General features: G+C 37.6%; 1 protein-coding gene across 1 annotated transcript in view; it reads right to left on the bottom strand.

Annotated features, from left to right (window-relative positions):
* Positions 1–25,074, bottom strand: part of MINDY4 (MINDY lysine 48 deubiquitinase 4) — an 81,447-nt gene that overhangs the window by 22,597 nt on the left and 33,776 nt on the right. The window contains exons 10-15 of the mRNA XM_086614917.1: positions 24,514–24,615; positions 23,483–23,546; positions 22,059–22,124; positions 21,735–21,802; positions 3,946–4,009; positions 1,021–1,182 (exon numbers count right to left, since the gene is read on the bottom strand). Of these exons, the coding sequence (XP_086471043.1) occupies positions 1,021–1,182; positions 3,946–4,009; positions 21,735–21,802; positions 22,059–22,124; positions 23,483–23,546; positions 24,514–24,615 (526 nt within the window). The remainder of the gene's footprint in view (positions 1–1,020; positions 1,183–3,945; positions 4,010–21,734; positions 21,803–22,058; positions 22,125–23,482; positions 23,547–24,513; positions 24,616–25,074) is intronic.

Raw genomic sequence — 25,074 nt, forward strand, 5'->3', positions numbered from 1 at the left:
GCTATCAAATTTTTACAGAGGCACTGACTGCAAATCCAGACGGGACCTTCACCATTATCTAGTTTAGCATCTAACACAAGCACGAGAATTTCAGATAACATCCTTGCATCAAACACAAGATTGTCTGTTTAAGATAGAACATGTTTTTAGGAAAGATGTTCATCTTGACGCCAATGTTTATTGATGGAGAATCAGTGAAATCCATATACAAGTTTTTCCGGAGGTAAATTAATGGCTGTCACTTCTTTGAAATTTTATCTATCTTTTAATTTTCATGATGACTACAATTAAAAAATTAATTTTAAAGACATGTTAAAGGAAACGTTCCCATTACATTGGGAATTTTTATTTTAAATATGTTAACATTCGATTGTCTATTATTTTGTTTACTGCTAATACAATATGACCAACATGGAGTAGAGAATTCAGTCAATTTGACTCTCCATCACATAGGAACTCATGGAAAACTGAAAATTTAGAGTGAGTTTCATCTCCAGATTCAGTTGCTTCTATATACATGACTCAGATACAGGTGTCCACACGTGAGGTGGGTGTCTGAACTCCACTATAATCAGTGGAGATCCAGTGAATACAATCAGGGGAACTTGTTCAGCTCAGCATCGAGTACACAGTTAGTCAGCTGAACTGCTTTAACTCCAGAAACTGCACTGAGCAGGTCCTAGTTCACGTGTACAGCTCTTTACAGCAGCCACTTAAACAGAAGCATGTTAGTCTGTAAGCTGACTCCTGCCTCAGAGCAGTTAGGAAAAGACACAGGCATGTCAGATTTGTGATGCTGTAGACTACCCAAGTCATTCACTAGGGGTGGCAGTTGTGACACAGAACCTGCATCCAGAAGGGAGACCACAATCTACCTTGGCGCATCTAAAACAGCGTTAGATGCCTCTGAGTGAGCAACTGAATCAAGTCCATAATTTCTTAGCTGCTATACTCACTCCAAGACAATTTTAAATTTGATTGTGTCCTTTTTAATTAAAATCAAAAGAACGGAAAGCATACCTGACAAACATCATAGTGCTCGAAGAGAGACAGCAAACCAATATCACTGCGGCTTGTGATACCTTTCAAAATCGTGATATTGCCATTGCCAGAGTCCAGCTCTATCACGTTGTTGAAAACATTGGACACAGCTTTGCCAGTCAAAAGCAAGTTCACCAATTCCTGTTTGTGACATTTAAAAAACAAACAAACAAAAAAAACAACCAAACAAAAAGCAGTAATTAAACGTCTTGTCTCTACAGACATAGGTACAAGATTGATTCAGGATTGATAAAGTTGCACATCTACCAGGCCCTTAATTCATGTGATGGCTTTAAATTTAGGATTAGGATTGCTTATAAAAGTTTTTCCAGATATTTTGGTGAAAGCCTACTCCCAAAGTAAAATGAGGAAATATTAGTGGAGTTTTCAGTGTTCATCTTTCCAGAGGCAAACTGCTGATAATCAATTTACTCTTACATCCAACTCTCAATCTTCTCATATTAGTGTTTTTTTTTAAAAAATTAAAACATTTTGGTGTCCCTTTTTCTCCACAATGAAAGCTACAGCATGAATGACATAAATCAAAAAGTGTGCACAGTACTATCTGATATTTCTGCATGTGCTTATTTATGTATTTTGTACGTTGGTCAGGATTTGCTACAAGATTATTTCTTCCTCACTGATTATTTCTGGATGAACTGAATTCTCATTCGGTAAGACTCTGGCTTCACATCTGGTCCATACCACTCAATATATTTACTATAGCAGATTGGCCCTGAGCAACCTGATCTAGTTGGAAATATCCCTGTTCCTTGCAGGGGGGTTGGACTAGATGACCTTTGAAGGTCCCTTCCAGCCCTAACCATTCTATGATTCTATTATTCTATGATTGTTGACTACTTCCTCTCCAACTGAACTAGAAGTATGGGTGTGTCAGAGGCTAAATACATGGGAGAGGGTCAGTGTGGCTGCACGCGCGCACGCGAGTGTGTGTAAAATTCAAGGAAGAGAGACACTAGAAATTTTGCCTGGCATGAAATCCCACAAGAGTCAGCTAGGATGTAGCAGCACATAACAACACCAAGCAGCAGACTGTGCTACATCAATGAACCAGCTAGCTATTAATAAATAACATATGTCAAGAAATATGAGGGGAAATAATAAGAAGAAAGTTTCCAGAAAAAGTAGCCAAAATTACCATGCCTGAAGATATGAATAACAGCTGTATTGGCAGTTCAGACTTGATGTATAGTTTTAAAAATACTGCACACATTTCAAGCCCCATGTTTCTTCTGAAAGACTCCCCAAAGTTATATGTTCTTGCTGATGTTTTTAGGATTTCTAATCCACCAGTGATATTCCATCGCCTTCTGGAGGAATTACCATGTAACCACAGTATAGAACAGTATAGAAGTCTTCTAGCAACATGTCCTGGCTTTGGCTGGGACAGAGTTAGTTTTTCTTTTTGGAAGCCAGAATAGCTCTCTGGTTTGGTTTTAGTATGAGATTTGTTATGAGAAAAATATTGACAGCACACTGATGTTTATAGTTGGTGCTGAGACCTCAAGGACTTCTCAGCTTCCCATGTTTCGCCAGTGTGCAGGAGCACAACAGTCCGGGTGGGAGCATGGCCGGGACAAAGGGGCCACAACTCCCCTTATGATTTAGACTTAGACTTGGCATTGAGGGCCAAATTGGCCAATGGAGTATTCTACATCATGCAACGTCATGCGCCGCATATAGATGAGGGTTGACCAGGAAGCTGGAATCACTCTTTTGGGGAATTCTCTCAGATTCTTGGAGTTTCATTTCTCTCTCTCACTCTTTTTTCAGGACTCTTGCTTATCCAGGATTGCAGTGTAAGGATTTATTTGTTTTGGGATCACTTGCCAGGACAGGCCAGGTATTGGTCACCAGGTGGTGATCAATTACACTGTGCATCACTTGTTTGAATATATTATTATTATTATACTTCACATATATTCCTATATTATTATTATTGTATTGTTACTTTTAAAATAATATTATTAATTATTATGGTTTATTATTATCATTATCATTATCATTATTGTATTGTTCTTATCTCAAGCCATGAGTCTCCTTCCCTTTCCCCTTTTAATTGTCTTCCCCATTCCCTAGGTCTGGAGGAGGGAGACCAAGCAGCTGCATGGAGTTTAGTTGTCAGCTGGGTTAAACCACGACACAACAGTACAAGAGAAGAACATGAACCTTTCTTTTTGTAGCCAAAATGGCAGTACATTTAATGGCTGCGGACCATATTCAGACCACAGAACTGCCCATGTCCCAGCTTTGGGGAAATCCATGTACCAGAATTTTGGGATCTACATTCCATCTACTTGTCCAAGGCAAAGCATTTCCAACTGGGTGGATGCCTCCACAGGCCTAGAGCCAGTGGGAGACATTTGGTACAGGATGCAAGCTGAAATCTAGGCCAATTAAAGTTGTGGTCCTAAGTGTCAGCAATTCAGACTGCTTATTTTCAAGCTCCACATTTCTTTTAGAGACAGCTATACTAAGTAAGTCAGTGTCTCCAGTTTGAAGCACCAGTTAGCTTCAGTCAGCATCATCTCAGTTAGCTGGGTAGTGACCGTTCACAGAGGAACTGTACCATCGGACACGCAACCTCAACCACTTTTCTGAAATGGCATGGAGGAAACATAGTTAGCAGTCTCAGTGACATCTCAGCACTAAAATAAAGAAAGGAGTTCAAAAAAGGCAGATGAGAGGAGTATGAGCACATGCACGCACATGTATAGACACACACGGACCAGAAAATAAAAAAAAAAAAAAGAATGAAGGTGCTTGACATTAAGGAAAAATATAAGGAATTTAAAAAAAGAAATGTCAGCTCTTCCTAGGGGTCAGTTCAGAGCTCTGCACGCAGAAGTGTATGACACGTCCAAGACCACACGCTTAACTTACCTGAGTACAATAGCCGTGGCTGCCAATCAGCCGGTTTGTTAGCACATCAAAATCATTGCGCACCCTGGAAAGGAGTGGAGAATACAATTAAGTTAGGAGGGGAGAAAACAGTTAAATTTAAATACTATCATCTTTTTTCATTAGACTTAACATCTCTAAATCTTGAGGAAAACAAACAAACAAACAGTTTTCCAAACATAAATATAGTTCTACATTTTGGAATCCTTTCAAGCTGATTTTCTGCATGGTGAAAAAAAAAAAGTGTATATAACAACTAAACCTGTGGCAAGTAAAAGTTCGTTAAAGCTGGACTAAGGAAAATAACTGCAGAGGAGAAAAGAAGCCATTGCCACCGCTAGTTAGAACTTTAGAAATTAGATCTACTTGTCTTACAGAATTACAGAACCATAGAATGGTTGAGATTTGAAAGGACTTCTGGAAGTCCCCTTATCCAATCCCCATGCTCAAGCAGGGCCATCTAGACTCAGCTGCCCAGGACCATGTCTAGATGTTTTTTTAGTAACTCTAAGGAGGTGGACTCCACAACCTACCTGGGAAACCTATTCCAGTACTCAATTAAGATACTCTCACAAATGCATTTATTTGCTATTCCTGTCATCAATACTTGAAACATGCCCACAAACAAAAGATGATATAATCTATACACTATCTTATTCTTGAGAATAAGGAAAAAAAAAGACTCTAGATGTACACATTTATCTGTGGTGCCTTCTTCTGTTTTATGACATCAAAGAGAAAAGTCTGTGAAATTGCATTATTGATAATTATTAAATAATATCTCCCCAAACTAAGTTCCCTCTTCCATACCTCCTGGAATTATTGAATTAATGATTAGTTGATGACCTAAAAAATAAAGGTTGTAACTGGGATCATTTTTATCCTGCAGATATAAAGTAATTGCAAAAATTATTTTATACTTTATACATACATATATACATATTTTATTAATTTATACATAAATAAATGTCTAATCTAGTTTTGAGAAAAAGCAGTGCACTATATTCTGGGACAGCCCTGGCAATAAACTCCACGGATTAATTCTATGGCTCACGGAAAAGCTATTTCCCTTCTGTATAAAACATGTCGATCTCAATTGTTTTGGCTACATCCTTATTTTTGTATTGTTACAAAGGTAGAGAGAATGCCTGAATGATTCTCAATCAAAACTTAGTTATTCATCACACATCTGGCCTTCTTACTCTCATTTGACTTGTAAAATCTTCTATGCACATAAATATTCATGTTTCCTGGCAATTAGCAAAATTATTTAAAAAAAAAAGAAAAGATTTTGTTTGTGATTAAGTAAGAGTTGAATTGATGTGGTTAGAGTAGAGCTAGCTAGAAATTTCCCTTCAACATTGCTATACATGCTCTGTTAAAAAAAAGATTTCTTAAGTAAAAAGCTGGACATTCCCTGCCTTCATCCTAAATTTTACATAATTATTCTCTCCTGGGATTTCTCTGAGTGCCAACATCAGAATGTAATATATAATTTATAAGATTTCCAGCCCTAATTATACTAAAAATAATTCAAATCATCATAGCAATTGAATCACAACTCCCTTTTTTAAAAATTTATTTTAACAATAATTTATAAGTGTCAATCATAACAAAGTGCCACCATAGCATCTCTTTCTAGTATGAAATCAAAGAAAAGCCCACGGAAAGCATGCCTGCGATACGGAAAATTCTCTCGTGTAACATTGCAAGGAATGGATGAGGCGATAAGAATCTTTGGATTTCGGCCATTTTTTAGTTTTAGAAACAGTTTCATCTTGAAAACGCCATAGCCTTGTTTGAAATGAGCAGATTATACAATATGCGTCAGTTAGGGACGAGGGGACATACGACAAGGACAATAGGAGGAAGTTCTAATTTCATCTGTAGGTACAAACAATATGGGAGTTGAGAGGTGTATCTCAGATTTTCAAGAAGAACATCTGCCTTTCACATCACCTCTGCTAATGAGGAAACAAACATCAGGCATAAGACTTACACTTATTCTAAACAGTTTTAAGAGTATTATTCATGATAAGACTTACTAGCTTCTGTGCAGGTGTATTTATTTCATTATAATAAAAGGCATCAGGTTTTAATTGCAAATACACTTCTTGCTTTGTAAAAATATCAGATAATGGTAACAATGTGCTTTGTTTTCTGCCGGGCTGTGAAGACGTTCACTGATGACAAGCAAATCTGAAGCATTTGCTTGTTCTGGTGTCCTGGCTATCGGACATCAAAACAGATGCAATGAATAAATTGTTACTATTACTACTTTGTCCCTGCATGGACTTTTCCATTTATAATTTTTAAATCACTTTAAAACAGTTAATTTTAAGCCCGGAGACTTTTAAGTATCCCGGTCACCATCAGACAATGAGTTAAAGGCTTGACTCTACTGAAACCCTCCTTCTTGATTTACAACTCAATGCTTTGCATGCTGCTGTGACAGCATCACAGGGCAGTAAAAAGGTACTACAAAGGAGAACAGTGTTAAGGGTAAATATTTTAAATATTTCTCCCACATGCAATATTATCAGTATTTTCCATCGTCGTGGTAGTACATAAGTCTAACTGGAGAGTGAGCTAGGGGTATGTTGACTGCTGGTGCAGAATGGTGTTGTTTGTCTCACCTTGTAGTATTGTAATATCTGAGAAAAAAAACCCACAACTGTTTAATCAGAGAGCAAGATACTGATTTTTAAAATCTCCTGGACAAATACTTAAAATTAAGCAAGTGTTCAAATGCGTTTAAGCGCAGCCTTCAGCAGGAATCATTTCCTCAGTTGATACATAACCAAAATGTTGACAACGAGATCTGCTAAATTTCAGATCACTCTGTAAGATGTCCCAGTTTGGTTTTTATTTTCAGTTGTACTGTGTGGAAAGTTACGTGGCTTACGTCTGTACTGGCAGCAGGGAGGAGAGAGTTTGAATTCCCTACGGAGCGAGTGAAGCTGTGGCTTCTGCTAAGGCAGACGTAGCCTGTTCAGACCAGGGAAAGACAGCGGCAAATAAACTCAGAGTACGTACTTCCTAATGGGTGTAAAGCCATAGTTTCAATTTTTGTTGTGTTTCAGTTTTTGTCCTAAGACTCTTGAATTGCTGAATTCTCCATTCAGCAGCGCTCGAATTGCTTAGTCCAGCTTTCCTGGTACCTTGACAAAATGTGGATGTATCCTTATACACTCACAGAACCTAAATGACATAGCAAAACTCTTCTCCACATAGTTAATTAATTTTGTACTGTTCTTTTAAAAAATATTTCTCTTTAAATCTTTGGGTTTGGTTGTGGTTTTTTTCCGTAACAGGGTGATCAGGGTGAGGTATCTATATCCTGGGGCTTAACTGTCTTTTCAATCAGTGTGTAACCAAACATTTTTCCTCGCATTATTATCACATAAAATCAATGTCATTATGTGGCAAAACCAAGAGATGTGTAAGGTGGCTTCAGAGCAAACATCTACTTTACAGTAACTGAAGAAATCTCATCACGACAGAAATCCACAAAATACATCTGGTGTGGATTACACATATTTTTTCATGTTTTCTAATGCTGCTGGTTTTAGGGCAGGAATGCCTGAAACAGCCTTTCCAAAAAATATAATTACATACTAGAAATCTCATTTTCTGTCCATGCTCCTGTTGGTGATTCTGTGTTAATCTTCAGCCTTACTGAAACTATTAGGTTGAATTTATAAATAATGTGTTTATTAAGGATGTAAAGCTCTGAAGATGTTCTGAGCCAAACCTTTGACTGCTCTGAATTGTCACAGACGTACTGACATAACTTGCTGACTTCAAGGTAGCCCTGACAGCTCGTGTTAGGAATCTGCCTCATGTTTTCAATTCATTCATCCATTCTGGGATATACAAATTATAAAAAATATTCCAAGAGTTTAAGATGGACAAAAATACCAGTTAGAAGAAACTCTAATGGCAGTACAAACTTTAGCACTGATTGTGCATTGATAAAATAAATTAACAGTGATCTGTATGACTCTACTAAAGTTTTTAAAATGCATAAATACAAATCCCAAATCTAAATATTTTGAGCACTGGATGCTACAGTATAATATAATCTGTAATCAGATGAACTTTTTCTTAGCAAATAACACTGAATTAGATAAATAAGACATTTTTAAAATGATTTATACACATTAATTCTCAATTTACTTCCAGGAAAATTCTTGCCAACTCTTAAATGGAGAACATCTGAGCATTGAATATTAAATACGAAAGTCACATACAAACTGTAACACTAGGAATAACTCCAGACTATCAAAATGAGTTAGTTCATGTCAGTTATTTACCCTAGATATTGTTTGGATTGGTAGTAGAAGAAAATAAAACAATGTAAAACAAAAAACCGGTGCATTCAAGTAAGTGCTAGCTGTTTTACAGTCTGCAACTCTGTGGCAAAGCTGTAATAGAAAATTGGTGACCTCACTTTGTTCATGGCAACAGACAGCTATATTAACAAACACACAATTACAAGTCTACTCTGAAAATAGAATTTGGGTTGGGAGGGAGAAAAACTCGTCTTCGAGCATAAGGATTTCAAATAATTACAATGGGGATATGGAAAATGACAGGATGGGTGAGTGGCTTATTGTGTAAATGTTCCATAATATTTTTTTTTATACTGGCACACTGCAAGGGTTTCAAATGAATATTCAAAAAAGAAGGGAAGAGCCCCTCTGAAAAAAAAAAAAAAAAAAAGAAAAAAAAAGAATACTGTTTGGGATTCAAACCAGTAAAAGCAAGGAAGTGGCTTCATTCTTTATTTATCACTTTTTTCACGTACCTGTTAATTTCATAAAGTTCTTAAAATGTACATGTACTGAGGTAATCGGGCACATTTAATTCACCAGCTCTGCTACTACAGGGTGCTAGCATGCTATGGCAAGTATTTATACTTCAGAGGGATAGCTCTGATGCGAAAAGTGATTAATGTATTGGCACACTCGACCTATTATTTCATTTTTAAAAATAAATTATCTTTCTTATTCAATGCAATATGTCTTCTCAAGCCCAACACGTTATGCGAAGATACTAAACTCGGATCTGTTTAACCACGTTGACCTCACATTTAGCAAACAGCTGAATTATACACAGTATGACAATGCACTGGCTGAAATTTGGCAAAAATATGACACTGTTTTTGTACTGTTCTATTTCATAGTAGAGTCACACTTAACTCTTTTACATCTTTTTGATAAATACACTTTATTTGCCTAAAATCAGAAGAGTTCATTTCTGAAATGCTTTGATTTCCTGAAGGAAAGGGAAAAAACAAGATTGGAAGGATGACAAAGCTAATCAATCACTTAGGGATGGGCTTTATATCACTAACTTTTTTATGTCTAAAGATGGCCACATAAACATCAGCTAATCACTCTGGGCTTCTTTACAATTTTGTACACGGAGAGAAAATGGTACGTCCTGGAGGTAATTTATGTGACCTTCCTTAGATAATTTGCAGAGTAGAGAAAGAAACTCTACTGGAAAATGTCTTTTCTCCATTTGATGAACACAAAGTCAAGGAAGCCTGCCATGACTTGGGCACGGCCATCTAATTGCTATATACCAGGGGCTGGACAGATAAATCATACTCACAAATATGCCAGCACTGCTGACAGGCTGAGTATATTTTTTTTAGATTATAAACTGAGAAATAAGATCGCTATGGAAACGACAACACCTATAGCCAGCCTTGAAAAAAAGAGTCCTCAATTGGAGAAGCCAATTGAAAGCAATGCATGAACACTTGGATTCAAAGAGTCATTTTGTTATAAATTTTAGCTCAACAGTAACATAATTTGAGAGTTTATATATAGTAGAATCAGAGGAGGTTCAGAAGAAATCACTGCCAAGATATGGAGCAGGTTTCATATGAAAAGAGACTACATAGACCAGGACCATTTCCCTACAAAAGGACACAACTGATGGACTGCAATAGAAGTTCAAAAACACCTCAATGGCGAAGAGGTGATTAAGGAACATTTACTCACTACTTTTCATAACACGAGCTAGGCAACACTCTGTAGACTTATTGGGCAACCAGTGCAAGCAAACAAAAGGAAAAACTCTTTCATAAAGCACATAACTACGATGGGGAACTCATTGCCACAGGATGTTGAGAAGGCCAAAAGAATTAAAAGGTTCAAAATGCTTTTAGAAAAATTCATGGAGGATAGGTTCATCAAGGGCTAATAAGCTCAATGGTCCGGATACTACTGCCAGCTTAGGAAGTCTCTGAATTACTGACTATCGGAAACGTGGAGAATATACCAGCAGAATAATTGCTTTATAGTCACTCCATCTTTTATGCGTTTTCCTTCAGCAGCCACAGCTTTCCACTATCAAAGACAGGCTAATAGGCTGGATGGACCTTTCTTTTGATCCTATATGGACAGTCTTGTGGAACTGACGGGCAATTAAATCCACATATCTCAGATACTTCTCAGAACAACACTCTATGTTTATATTAGTCATGGTGTGGACTACAGTCATGTCCCACACGGGGATAAAGCAGAGTTGTGGAGAGCAGGAAGAAAGGAAGATGATGTGCTCTGCATCTAGCAGGTAAAATTCAGCCATTCCACTTACTCTCTTTCACAGAAAATCACATTTCTTAATTGCTTTCTAGGCTTTCCATACTTTTTCGGTGGTAGCTTAGGAACCTGAAATACAGTCACACTTTGACTGGTTTATTGAGTCACAGGCTAAGTTTACTGATATAATTTAATTTTGTACTAATATTGTTCCTTAAATTAAATAACTCCTCTTGGTCCTTCTTGTTTACCTACAAGTGCTACTCTTCAATTTTTTTGAAAATAGTTATATCCACTCTCAAAATTTGTTTTTTAGGCTAGAAAAGATAAAAACTTCTGTTGTTCTTTTATAAGACAGATTTTTCATTCCTCTGGTCTTCCCTTTCCCTACACTTCTCCCAGTTTTAAAGGGTGAACTCAATTTAACATGGCATTTCAATGAGGACACATCAGTGCCTTGTACAATCTAGTAATATTTATTCATTTCCTAAAACTATTTATGCTGATACACCCTAAGAGTAGGTCCAATGTTATTTTATAATGCTGGCTCAAAGTCATTGTTTGCTCCACTACTCCACTACTCTTGTCAACTCCTTATTCGGTCATTTACAACTTATGAACCTCCACAGTACAGTAGTGAGTAGTATCTGTTTGCATGACCTTGTAGTTTCTGTAGTTAAAATTAATTCTTTTTTTATTACCCTCATCATGAAGCTAAGCCAACTCTTTTTGTACAATACAATTTGTTCTTTGCACTGACAGTGTCTTTCAACTTGTGAGACTTCAGTACACTTCATTAGCACACCAGTCCCTTTTTCCAAGAGTACTGCAGGGAATAAAAACTAAGTTTAATCTCACACTGATCATTGTGGAACTCTGTCAGTAACCTTCCCTGCTCCGATAACTCTTTTCTGAGTCCCTTTCCTTTATCACCTTTATAATTCTTAAAAGCTCTCTTATTTTTACATTAGCAAATAACTTCTCATTTGGCATATCAAATACAAAAACCTTTTAAGTAACTTTATTCTTTTTTCCTTTTTTTTTTTCAATTTAACTAACAGTTCTCCTTTTGGTACTAAAATTGCATGCTGTACTGAAGTTCAGACAGACTCCTTCTAGTTAATTTCTCACTTTAAAAAAACAGCTCATTTATCAAAGTAGAAGAAAAGTTCAGTCTTGTATAACTTATCTTCTGTAAAATCAGACTGCATTCCCTGCCATTTTCCATTTATCTTTGTAGTTAGTTACTCTCTTTTCAGAATTTTGCTTTTCAATCTTCTGAGATAAAGGCTAAGTTGCTTGGTCTGCTCTTCCATCTTTCTTAAATGTAAGTATTGTTTGCTATTACATAGTTGGAGCATTTTTTACATTATACCAAATAGCAGCCATAGCCACTCTACACAGAAATTTCACATATTTTCCTGATATCTTTATTGATATGATAAGGAAATTGCTTGTTGTTTAATTTCTGTGATTCAAGATCTGGGTCTGACCTTGTCTCAATCACATTATTTCTGTATTTTCCAACACCAAGACTCCGACCACTAGTGCTAGAGCTATTTGTTGCTCACCACATTTTTTTAATTCTTTTGTGCTCTTTCTTTAGAGATCAGAAAATTCCCCAGAGAATGTCCTAAAAAGCTTCCTTCTCTTCAGGCATATTCCTCAGTTTTATGATTTATCCTGATCTGTTCTAGAGGGAATTGCATGTGTTGGGGGAACAATCTGGCTTTTCCCCCTGTTGCCATAAGAAATCTTTCTGTTGCATATCCACACTAAATTTGCCATCACCCAGTCCACTTCTCTGTTCCGTGGATCCATGCTGGTGACAGTCCTCCTGAATTTTCTCAACAGGTAGACAAGAGTCATATGTCTCTCTCTATTATTTTTTGCAAATCCCAGGGTTTTTTCCTTTTTTAATTTTTTTTCATCATTTCCCCGTATAGCAGTCCCTTACCTAGCAAGATGTCAAATAGAATCAGTATAACAACCTCTCTGTCATCCTGATTCTTCCCTTTTTTGCTGTGTTTGGTTTTTTTTTCCTTTACCACTAACTTTTGTTCCTTGTTCTTCGGTGCAGCAACCTTCTTCAAACCTAATTCAACTCTTCTTCTTTGCGTTGTGGTCATGTTTCCACCTGGGTCACGCTTCTTATCTAGCAGGCTATACAGCTTCCTTATTGTCAGATCTTATTTGACAGATGCTTATATATTTGTGTTATGTCAGACCCTACTCTATTTTCCTGTATCTTGTCTTCGAAACCTCATTCTACCATAATCTCTAGCTTTATTCTTTTGTCCCTGGGTCCCCTGTTTCTCAGGTGTTATCAAGTGACATGTCATACATCAATACATTCCACGGTAGATCCACATTTGAAAGAATATAAATCTCATAGCTTTAAATCTTGGTCTCACATCCTCCTTCAAATACTGCTAAGGCTGTTTCACTTTTTATCTCTGCCTTCTTGTCTTTCAAATAAGCTCCCTTCTTTATTGTCTTTTAGCAGTCAAAGCTGCAATCTGTGCTTCATTAACGTTCTATGGTTATTAATATATTTATTAACGCAGCAAGCAATTCTTGCTCAGTGAACACTCCAGCTAGAATGGCCTCTGTCTATTTCACACAACAGACCCTCAAAAGACAAGGAAGATCCTGAAGATTATGAATTGCATGCAACCTAGCAAGCAGGAGGCACAGAAGTTCACTTACTCAAACAAATAAGGACTCAATTCTTCCCTATCAAGGACTAGATCCCACACAAACTCTCCTATTTGCTCTCCTCCCATTGTTCTCAGTAAATCTAATCTCGTGCTTCCTTCATGTTGTAAAATCACAAATGGGTCTTGGAGAGGTCTGAGAGTCTCAAATATGGATTTTTCAGCTAAGTCAAACTGCTTCGTTTTTAGCACTGTAACGTAATTGACAGCTGTTTCCCATTAAAAATAGCTGCTTCCCTATCTTTTTCAAACACCAAAAGACTAAGCCCTAAAATACATGATGACATGTATTTGTATTACATAACTGCAAACATGGAGTGAAAACTACTCACACACGTAATTTCCCCTTGCTGTTGTTCTCCCAGGCACTCTCAAGTCAGGGGGGAACTATCTCTGAAAAACCTTTCCCAAAAAACTGGCTCATAGAAAAATGTATTTCCATCAAGAACTCAGTATGTCCCATGTGACTGGATCTTCTATGTGAAGTTGTAAGTGCTTTTACCATTGGATGAGGCAAATGGTCACCTCACAGAAAGCCTTTCTTCACCAAATAGCCTGAGAAGAGTAGGTGCATTTTATGGGAACTCCAAATTAGAGATTGGCTCTGAGACAGGAAAAGGTGTCGGTTAACGAAAGTGGATTGAGGGCGGAGAACCCATTGTTCCACCTGCAATTCATGTGCCAACAGAGCATCACTTTCTTTTTTCATGTCCTACGTGACTGAGTTTGAAAGTCAAGTAATATGTCAGAATCAAGGTTATTTCACAGAAAATGATACAGAAATGGACACAGAAAGGATACAGAAAAGGATACAAACAGTTTGATACAGATTATTACTACAATGATGATTATCTTGTCACACATCTTGATAAAAACTTGTCTCACTGAGTAAAGGTAGTCTTCCCAGAGCTTGGCTTTCAATATGTTTTATTTGCACTAATATTTTATAATTTTCATATGGTTATTTGAGATTATTTAAGATTATTTACCATAATGAAGTGTACGGTTAAGTAAGAGTGCTTATTCTGTGCTTGCAGCAATACGAAATAATCCAGATGAAAATGGACCAGCAAATCATACCTGAAAGGCAGGTAACACCGTGGCTAGAGATGCCAAAGTTCAGCAGTCAGTTCACAGTGTCTTCTCTGATTCGTGGCACCTCGTTCTGGCCACGATAAACCAGTGTGCTCACCTGCTTACAGCACATGCCCAACAGATTACACTCATCTGGAAGTTTTTTGATAAATCAATTCCCATAGGTTTCTGCTTCCCATTTGTCATATGTCCCTCCTGCTCTATGAAAACTCTGTAGGGCAGGAATTGTGTGGCTATGGGCAAACAACTGATTTTGAAGCCAGGTGGAATGTGACCTGTAGTAATTGCATTTATACACACTCTTACTCTTTCTGACTCTTGGCAAAAAGAGCTTCTGATCTTCACTACAGCCTATAGGTATTACTGCACTATAAATATACAATGTACATACATAACAGTATGTCTCTCAGTGAAATGCTGTCCTATAGAGATAAGTAAAGATAGAACTGTTATATTTTTAAAAAAATTGATAAAAATAGTTTGCCAATAGACCAAAGCAGGAAGATTCTTGGGATATGGCTTGCAACCAGCCAAACAATTACAGAAGCAAAACCAAGCTGACAAATGGATATATTTGAGCATAGTACAGGGCATAACAATGATAACAAAGTATAGTTTGTCCAACATCCTCGGATGTACTTCAAAATCAGATTCCTCAGATGAACAAGTTATTAATTCAGGAAGGTACACTAGTTCAGTAAATGCTGAAGCTAGATGCTCTGCATTAGCCAGAGACAGATTGTAGCCACTGGTCCTTTAGCCTGTCTGATCAGGCTTTCTTCTCACATGAAGTCCAAACAAGTCAAAACTTCTCTCCCCTACAACATGCCAAGTGCAGCTCGGCTTCATTTATTATGAGAAGGGTATTTTTTGAGATGGAATAGATATGCTGGACAGCTATTAACATGATTTGATGTTTGAGGGTGTTTATTTCAAGATGGATTAGAATGAAAGATGACAGAAATTTAACTGCCCTAGTTCAGTAAAATGGTACCACAGGAATGAAGAATAAGTGCTCACCGAACAATGTAGTTTTAATCATATGATTCCTCTTAGTAAAAATTTATTAATTGATAGATGATTTCAGAGAACTAGATAAATTACCAATAAGTAAGGGCAGACTTACTTGGCGTGAGAAGCCCTAGACTGATAAGGAATAAAAATGTGATTTATTCCATTTAATAAAAAGACATTGGCTTTTTTTGGGGGGGAAAGCAAGAAAAAAACAAACAAACAAAATCTCCAAACAACCAAAACTCCCAAACTCAGAAACAGAACAAATAATTTTAAAACAGGGTCATATATAGTTACTTTTGGAGTAGTAACTACAGAAGGATAGTTATTAGAGTTGTGGGATAACAATAAGGAAAAAGGTGTTGACATGTATTTTCCTAGGTTCCTAAGTGGCCAAACTTAATGAAGTACACAGCCTCCTCTTGACTTGCTTTTTATTTTTCCCACAGATAAAGCCAGCTTCCTTTATTCTCACACAAACACTTCAGAAAAAAATTTGAAAAGACTCCCAAATGGCCAATGCTGACTGAAGAATTCAATTCGTGATCCACTATCAGTAAGCAATAAAGTATCCCTAAGTCGACAAAAGAGATTGCAAACACTGGTGTTTTGATTGTGTTGGTCAGCAAACTTGTGAGTAACACAATGAGTCTGTGTTTCAGATGAGGCTCTATTTATTTTCTCCAAGCAGCCTGAAAATGGCAACACACTACTTTTCCACAAAGGAATCTGACCTAATAAATTTTCTCATTCAATAGGTTCTTTGCTATTATAGTTCTAGTAATGACGGTTTTGTGCAGTGAAGTTATGGCACTGACTAAAACACATGGCAATGAAAACAGACAGTGTGACTGGTTGGTAAGAAGCTGAAATTTAAAGAATTCATTTTCAATGAATGGATCGGAATCAGCCACATCCCAGTATAGCAATGGTTTTGCATGAGTAAACACAGAGGGGAATGTGCCAAGTGTTAGAGGTGATGAGACAGCATCCAGCAGAGAAAGCTTGCACAGCAGTTCCAGTACACGTTGTAACTTCAGTAAGACTGTGGGATTTACTAAAACTGCATTTCTGGGTCAGAGTAAGCCCCTCCTGAGTATTCATAACTTTCCTACATGCCATGTGCCACGCTCAGATACAACGGTGAGACCCACCTGGGGACTTGCAACCCACCTTGAAGCTCAGTCTGTCCCAGGCACATGGAAAATATCTTGGAGCTCTTAACAACATGAAGATTTTAGTACATATTTTGCACATTCAGGAAGATTAGTCCCCTGAGCTAGTACAATACGCCACTATTTTTTAATTTTTTACTGGTTGTTTAAAAAAAAAAAAAGAGGTTACAATTGTTGTTGACCAGCATTCCTTCCTTTACCAGAAGCAACAACACGTTCTCAGCGACTTCCTCAGGAATTCTCACTCCTCTTTGGCCATTTGTTATCAGTTCTACCAGTGATGATCATTAGTGCATGGAGTATGATAAACTCATTACCAAAATCTACAAAGCAGTACAAACCCCTGCATTTCCTGACATGCGTTCCCATTAAATAAAAATACTGAGATTGTCAGGGATTTAGAAAAAGTGCCGGGTAGACCTAGATGAAACCCGGAATTTCCGTTTACAAGAAAAATCAGTAACAATCTAAATTTTATGGAGCCAGACCAAAAGCCAGCCTATCCCAGCATTCAGTCGGCAGCAGCAGAAGCACACACCAAGGCAGAACACACAGACGGGGCACATGGAGATCACATCTAGAGAGGGAGATTTAAAGGTACTGAAGCACGTACGTTCCAGTACCTTGACGAAATTTATTTGAACCTCTTCATACTTTTGGCCTCCTCATCTCTCAGTACTGAAAGTTACTTCTGCTGTGGAAAAAAAGTACTGTGTTTTGTTTTAAAGTCGATGCCTGAGCATTTCCACAACAGCCCTCAAAGTTTTGGACTCTGAGAAATAATGTATAATCACTTCTTATTCAACCTCATAATGGATGTCTAAATGTTTATTACATCCGAGTTATTCCTCTTCAATGCCAAAGAGGAAAGATTTCATCTGTCCTCACGCAGAAGCTATTCAACTCTAAAGAGAAACTTTGCTTTTCTCTTCCAGTGTGTTCTAGTTCTAACGTGTCTTTACAGACCTGTGAAGAAAAGACTACATGCAAGACAAAGACATGAGAAGATCATGTATTTCTACAAAGACATTACCATATTTTTATTCTATTCTTATTTCTTCTCACCATAACTCCCAACACATTTTTTCTTTTTTGTCTATCACAGAAAATTGAACTGGTATATTCAGATAATTAAATTGCTAGTAGCAGTGCCAGAATTTATCTCCTTTTCCATAATAGCCTATTTAAAGCCCATCACTAGGTAAGTCTAGTTGAGACTGGTTTTTCATCATGTATAATACTTTGCATTATTAACACTGAATTTCCATCTCCCTCTCTGTCATCCTGAAGGACCTCGACAGGCTTGAGACGTGGGCTTGTGCAAACCTCATGAAGTTCAACAAGGCCAAGTGCAAGGTCCTGCACGTGGGTCGGGGCAATCCCAAGCACAAGTACAGGCTGGGCAGAGGATGGATTGAGCGCAGCCGTGAGGAAAAGGACTTGGGAGTGCTGGTGGATGAGAAGCTCAGCATGAGCCGGCAATGTGTGCTGGCAGCCCAGAAAGCCAACCGTGTCCTGGGCTGCATCCAAAGCAACGTGGGCAGCAGGTCAGGGAAGTGATTCTGCCCCTCTGCTCTGCTCTCGTGAGACCCCACCTGGAATATTGTGTTCAGCTCTGGAGTCCCCAACACAAGAAAGACATGGAGCTGCTGGAGCGGGTCCAGAGGAGTGCCATGAAGATGATGCGAGGGCTGGAGCATCTCTGCTATGGAGACAGGCTGAGAGAGTTGGGGCTGTTCAGCCTGGAGAAGAGAAGGCTCCAGGCTGATCTTATAGCAGTCTTCCAGTACTTAAAGGGGGCCTACAGGAAAGCTGGAGAGGGACTTTTTCAAAGGGCATGTAGTGATGGGACAAGGGGCAATGGATCTAAACTGAAAGAGAGTCGATTTAGACTGGATAAGGAAGAAATTTTTTTACAACGAGGATGGTGAAATACTGGAACAGATTTCCCAGAGATGCTGTAGATGCCTCATCCCTGGAAGAGTTCAAGGACAGGTTGGATGAGGCTTTGAACAACCTGATCTAGAGGAGGATTTCCCTGCCCATGGCAGGGGGGTTGGAACTAGATGATCTCCAAGGTCCCTTTCAACCCAAAGCATTCTATGATTCTATTCATTTAACCTCCCGTTTTATTGACCAGTCACTCTAAGAATTCATTTCACCACTTTGATGTTTACAGTGTAAATATGAGTAGGCCATTTAGATTTTCTTTTTGTGTAAGGGAGATAAGTAAGCATTTCAGGAGATGATTTATCTCATTCTAAGGTAAACATTCAAAATAAGTCAAATGAATCACGACTTTTTTCTCTTTTTTGAGCATAAAGGAAGCCTAGATGCAAGTATTTCCATAGAAAGTAACTAAAGACAAGTAAGATAGATCGTTACCTTCAAAATAGCAAGCACCTAAGAAACTGGAGTCTTCGCTAGTAGTTCTTCCTTCAAAATCAAAGAAAAAAGCAATTCTCCTCACCTTTCTTGACACTTATTTTTGGATGAGATGACTCTCTCTTAGAGAAGCTTCTCTTTTTTCACTGATTACAGAGGGAGCTGGGAGGATAAAGACTTGCGGTAATTTTTAGAAGGGTAAACTTAGATGCTTGCTTGCTCGCTCCCTGCTTGCACTATGAGATCCTTCTGAACTGCTAGAACTTAGTCACAGGTTTAAGAAGGTGCTATCAGGTCTTGGTCATTCTGTACCACACCAACTACTGCAGCTATCATTCCCAAGTTACGTGGCATGGTCACAACTGCATGACATCTTCCATCTGTACAAACATGGGAAGCATCTGTCCACAGATGTGACTGCTCTGAGGAAGTCTGTAAGCTCTGGCGTCTCATTATCCTGCACTCCTTCTAGATCACTTCTGGATGGGTTGAACTGCACAGGTCTTGGTACAGTGGTACTTATCTTTCAATTAATCAACCTCAACATGTAGTCCACATTCAGTGCTCTGTCTTTTAACTTGTGATTAATGCTTCCCCACCATATCAAATAAGGTGTTATTACTTTCTTCTAATTATATCCTGAAATGAAAGCTTCAGTAAACACTGGAATTATTCATGGAACAAAAAACATTGGGAAGAAAATTTTTGATTGAAAGAAACATTTCAATATTCATTAATCAAAACACCAGTCTTCTCTTTGTTGAACCAAACATAAATGCTTTTGTTTGACTTCATTGGACATCATACACAATGTTCTTCTATGATAACCACGGTTCAAGACTATCCCATCCTTAGTCTTCAACTTGCTTACAAGAAACGCCAATTATTTATAGAAGAGATGTTTAACAAGGGAACCCAGAGCATCGTGGGCACATGGTGAAGAACTGACCAAAACAGAAGCATTTCAACGTGATTTGAGAAACCAAAATATGTGAACTTCTCAACTAAAATTATATCATCTATCTAGTTTTTTTGATAGAATATGCACACAAAAATCAGGACAACTGACACTTCCATGGAGTGGGTTTTTTGTTGTTTTGGCTTTTTTTTTAAATACCCACTGGTTTTCTGTTAAAAAACTGAGACAAAAAAAGAATCCCTGGGAGATCTATTATTGGATGAAAATTCCATTACCTAAACCAACTCTTTTTTGTTTTCAACTATTCATCTAGAACTATGCCAGTTATGTAAATAATGACTTACAGTGCTTGTAACACTCACTAAATGGTACATATTTCTTGATAAAAGATAGGTACCAATGCATTGCACAGTACCAAGCTAGAAGAGTAGTGGAACTTTAAAATGAAGTTCTGTGAGAAAGTCATGAATCTTCCTTGAAATACAGCTACATTTTATAAACAATTCTGACATTGTGGACCAGAACTGTAAAAATATTTAGATACCTAAAAATGCAAATAGACACCATAAGGAATTTTCATGTTCACTTTAGACACTTAGCTCCCCCAAATACAAACACAGATGATTGACTGGCCTTGTCATAATCCATCTGTTAGGAATTGAGAGGGGATGGGAAAAATAAGCTCCTTGCTTATACTAGTAAAGAATGTTTACCATTTTATAGCAATGCAATCAATAGCAATTAGGAACATTGCTGCTTTTGGTGATCCTACCAAATGCCAAGTATACTGTTAATTGCTCAAATACTTCTACTAATCTGGACCTCTCTGCTGTAACTAGCTCAGAAAAATACGAATAAGTGACATACGCTATAAAATTATCATATCATTTGTGTCAGAGTGCAAAAGTCGAGTTAAGCCAATGGCCTGTAGTGTTACTGTAAGCAAAAGCAAGGAAGAAATGACAATAAACCCAGAAAACCAATCTATAAACGCTTGTAGGAATCTCTGCAGGTGAGCAACTGAATGCATATCACAAATTTGGACTAAGTTGCTATTTATTTTCAAGACACTGCAGAGATATAACAAATAAAAGCTTACATAAATCAAATTCATGCTGCTTTCAAGTGCATCTGCTCTCTTCATGTCAGTTGTTATTTTAAGTTGTCAGGGACCAGTTCTTTTCACTTGCAGACAACTCTAGGAGATTTTTACAAAAGTGGAATTTGACAAAATGAAGAAAGCTTTTATATTCTGACCCACTCTGATATTCACAGTATCACAGAAATACATTTAATCTGTATAAAAGCACAATTAACTGCAACTGCTTGGGCAAGCCTCAGTGAGTTCTTAAAAGAGGCTATAATGACTACCACTTAGAGCTCAGCAATTTTATTACACCAATAAACTGGGTCCAGATTTGTCATACTTTAAATCATCTAAAAATCAGCTGCCTAATCCATTTTATACTAGCCTTTCTTTGTCACTATCATTGACAGAGAGATTGGGGCATCACGAGCAAGATATCCATCCCTACTACCTAAGGCAGATACCTAAAGTATATGAAATAACCCTCTAAATGAGTCTTGCTTTCAACTGTCAAGACAGGGAGCAGAGGCAACTTCCTTAGACATGACACCTAATGTTTTGATGGAGACACTTATATCAGATATGGTGGACTGATCACTGCCACATGTATATATATCACAGCACATGTATATATATATGTGTGTGTATACAATGAAAAAAGCGAAGATTAAAGGAGCAAATCTGCATAACTTCCCTACATTTAACAGAGTAAACATCAAAATAGATTAAAAAGGCCAGAGAGTTAAGTACATCATGATTGTTTCCTCACTTTGCACAGGCTGTTTGCAGTTTTTGAAACAGAGACACAAAGGCACTCACAGATTGATAGATCTTGATAAGATGACAGACACCGTCAGAAGGATGCACCCACAGGGACCCATTTCAAACTGAAAAAGAAAAGGCCTGGTTTTATTTTGTTTGCTGTGTACGTTTTTTGCCCAACCCTAAAGAAATGCAAATAGAACCGAAAGCAGAACTGTTCTCATTTATGGTAAAACTAAATCTGTTGCTCCGTTTGTTAAAATGCAAGACATGTCCATACAGTGTTTGAAACAACGTTCAGAAGGCATCACAAGAGACTGATGAACAGACAGACTGACAGCTGAACTGCAACAGGTTCAGTGTGTTCTTTGTACACAGTACCTGGTGAATATTCTGCTGAAGAAATACAACCAGATCTTCGTATCTTGTGGCACTATGGAGTATTAGCTGCGAAGAAACATATGAAGAAAAAATGTAACTGAAACAAAACCAACTCATTTTTATAACCCAAAAGCTGAACTAAAGCAGCCAAAATTTTAAATCTGACTGGAAAGATTCGAACTAACAAAATGGAATAACAATCTAACAACCTCTTACTGTTGTCACTTGGTATAATATTGTATCTCAGCACTTCGTATATTCTGAATTTTTAAATATCACTTCTTGTGATATTTAAAAAACAATTCCTAGAACAAACATAGGAATACTGCAGCTTTAGAAGACACAGAATGGGCAAGTAGCTCAGGAATTTGTAGCTATGTGATGAGCCATTTATAGTGGGCACGTATCAGAGCACTTCTTCTCGTAGTCAGAGAACACTTCCATGAATACTCCTATTTAACATGAAGTTTAGGAGAGTTCACGGATCCAGGCCCCTGACTTCAGCATTCTTTGTCTACTTTTGCATCTTCAGATTTTGACAGAAATTATGGTCTTGCAGACACTGTGTGAGCTAAGATCAAGCAGTCTGGATGATATTCCTTTCACTCACACTTTCACTGTGCCTACGTCCACATCACCTCTGATTAGCGGTAGTTAGAGGCAGCATAATGGTGTTAGTTGCACTCTGAATTGCCAGCAGCTCACAATTATGTTAACATGTTAATTAAGTAATCTGTCTTGTCTCTTGGAAGAGCATAGAATAGCCAAGGTTTTCTGCTGCATTCACCCTCTTTATACAGGTTTTCACTTTCAGTTGTTCCAAAACTGTCTGGTTCTGAAAAGTTGTTGACGCATCCATTCCTCCATTTAGGAGGCCAGTAATATTCCCTCAAACCACTAAAGCCTGGCTTATGGCACAACTGTTTGCAAAGCCCTTTGAGAGCTTCAGATGGAAATAAAGGCATAACTGGAAAGTATTTTGCTACTTGGAGCTTCTGGAGGGAGAAAAAAAAAAAAGCAAAGAATACTGTGTAAGACAAGAAGAAAATACTGCCTTTTGATGCTCATGGCCATACTGGTCAACTTGAAAGGATCCACATTCACTTTTACTGCATATCAATAAAAGTGGGCACAGTTTCTGAGCTTGAAAGGTAGATGGAACAAAAAAGAACTTCAGAGTTCTTTTTGCCCACAAAATCTGGCAATTTGCCCAATGGCCCACAGACACTGGGACGACTCAGAGCCAGACAGACTACAGGATTTTGTTATTTCCTATTGATTTTTGGATCACAATTAACTAATTTGACGTAAAAGACTTTAAAACACTAAGAGAGCAATGGAAATCAGATTCATTGTACTAAAATAAGAAGAGCTAGAAAGAGGCTTATATGGAGAATATTAGTGTGAGTTACACAGAGCCTTACAGTTTCTAAGATTCCATCTGCCTTGTATTTTCCTATGGGAGTGAACTGCTGTCTTCCTGATGGCCTGAAGAGGATATTGAGACAAAACCAAAGCTCATATTAAAAGCAACAAAATGGCATTAAAGAGAAATCAACATGTTATAAGAACTGAATGATGAGCCAAAGATTTTGTATTATTATTATTATTATTAACCACTTTTTTAAAAAAGATCTCTTACATAATAAGTTCATATTGCATATTAAATAATCTTTTAACAATGTAACATAGACTTTAGCTGTGCTGTGCTCTCTCAGTCTATTTAATATGAATTACAAGTTTATACAGAGAGAGGATAAATATAGGTTTAAGACGTTAATGACAGTTTTTATTGGAAAAGAATATTAGAGCAGTGACATTAAAACAAGCAGAAGAACATATGCATAACATCATCACAGAAGAAGCGTTTCATAAATGTAAAATATGCAAAATATCATTTGAAATGTCTTTGAATTTGCTGCTTCTATTTCAGGTTTGTAGAAAGACTTCTGTGCCCAAAAGCTTCTCTGCCATTTTTCAGCTATCTCAGTTGATCTAATAAAAGAAATGACCTATTCTCACAATTAGTCTCCTAAAAATTTCATGTAGGATGCAGTACAGCCAAAGCCAGTGATCTATGTTAGATGTCTTGTGTACAACAGCCTAATCACATAGCATAAACTAAATAACTAGTAGGCAGCTACAGCAAAAGGATATTAATCCCAGCCATAATAGAATATCCTGCAATACAAAATTGTTGGAGTAAAATGCTGCATATGGAAAAGCAACTCTTGGTAGAGATTTTGGAGGAATCATAGTCTAAATGGAATCCACAGGATCTTTCACTGGGACTATTCTGTCCCAGCTACTGGGACAGCAGAAATGACATTTTGTGTTTATGTCTAAGCCATTTTAGCCTTCATAAATCTTACAACACTTTCATTTTGTAAACTATGCACATTTATAACAGACACAAGTATAGGAGCATTGTACAAAAACTGCTCCTGCTACTTACAGTGCCACAACTGCTTTTTCATTGCCTCCTGCACGCCACAGTATGTCCGCAATAGCCATGGTGAGGCATTTGGTTCTGTGAACTTCTGAAGGCTGAAGACAACTGCAATCCAGGAAAGGCAAGAAACAGACAGTTACCCAAACGTGTGTTGGGAAGCTTAGTCATTAGAGGTCTAACTGCCCCATTACAGCACATACAGATGGATAGCAGGTTTGTAGTTAAAAGAACAAAAGCCTTTTTTAAAAGACTATTTAGGTGTTATAACGTCTAATAATGAGGCTCCAGCAAGTTGCCTCCGGAAATTATCATTTAGGTATCTCAGTTCCTTCTACAGTCAAGAAAGAGACAACTTGGATGGCCAACTCAAAAAAATGCTGAGTTGAACAAGAAGCTAGCATTGTTAACGAGAAGACGTACCAGGTACAAAGATACAGTTGAATCTGACACTTCTCTGAGGATTCAGTATCTGAATTAAACGCCCTGAGAGCACTCACTGTGCACCAGCATGAAGACTTCTCAGCACTGGAATGAACAGGTGATAGGAGGATGTGGTGTTGCTGT

The sequence above is a fragment of the Tauraco erythrolophus genome, chromosome 7, assembly GCF_009769465.1.
Source record: "Tauraco erythrolophus isolate bTauEry1 chromosome 7, bTauEry1.pri, whole genome shotgun sequence".
NCBI classification, from domain to species: domain Eukaryota; kingdom Metazoa; phylum Chordata; class Aves; order Musophagiformes; family Musophagidae; genus Tauraco; species Tauraco erythrolophus.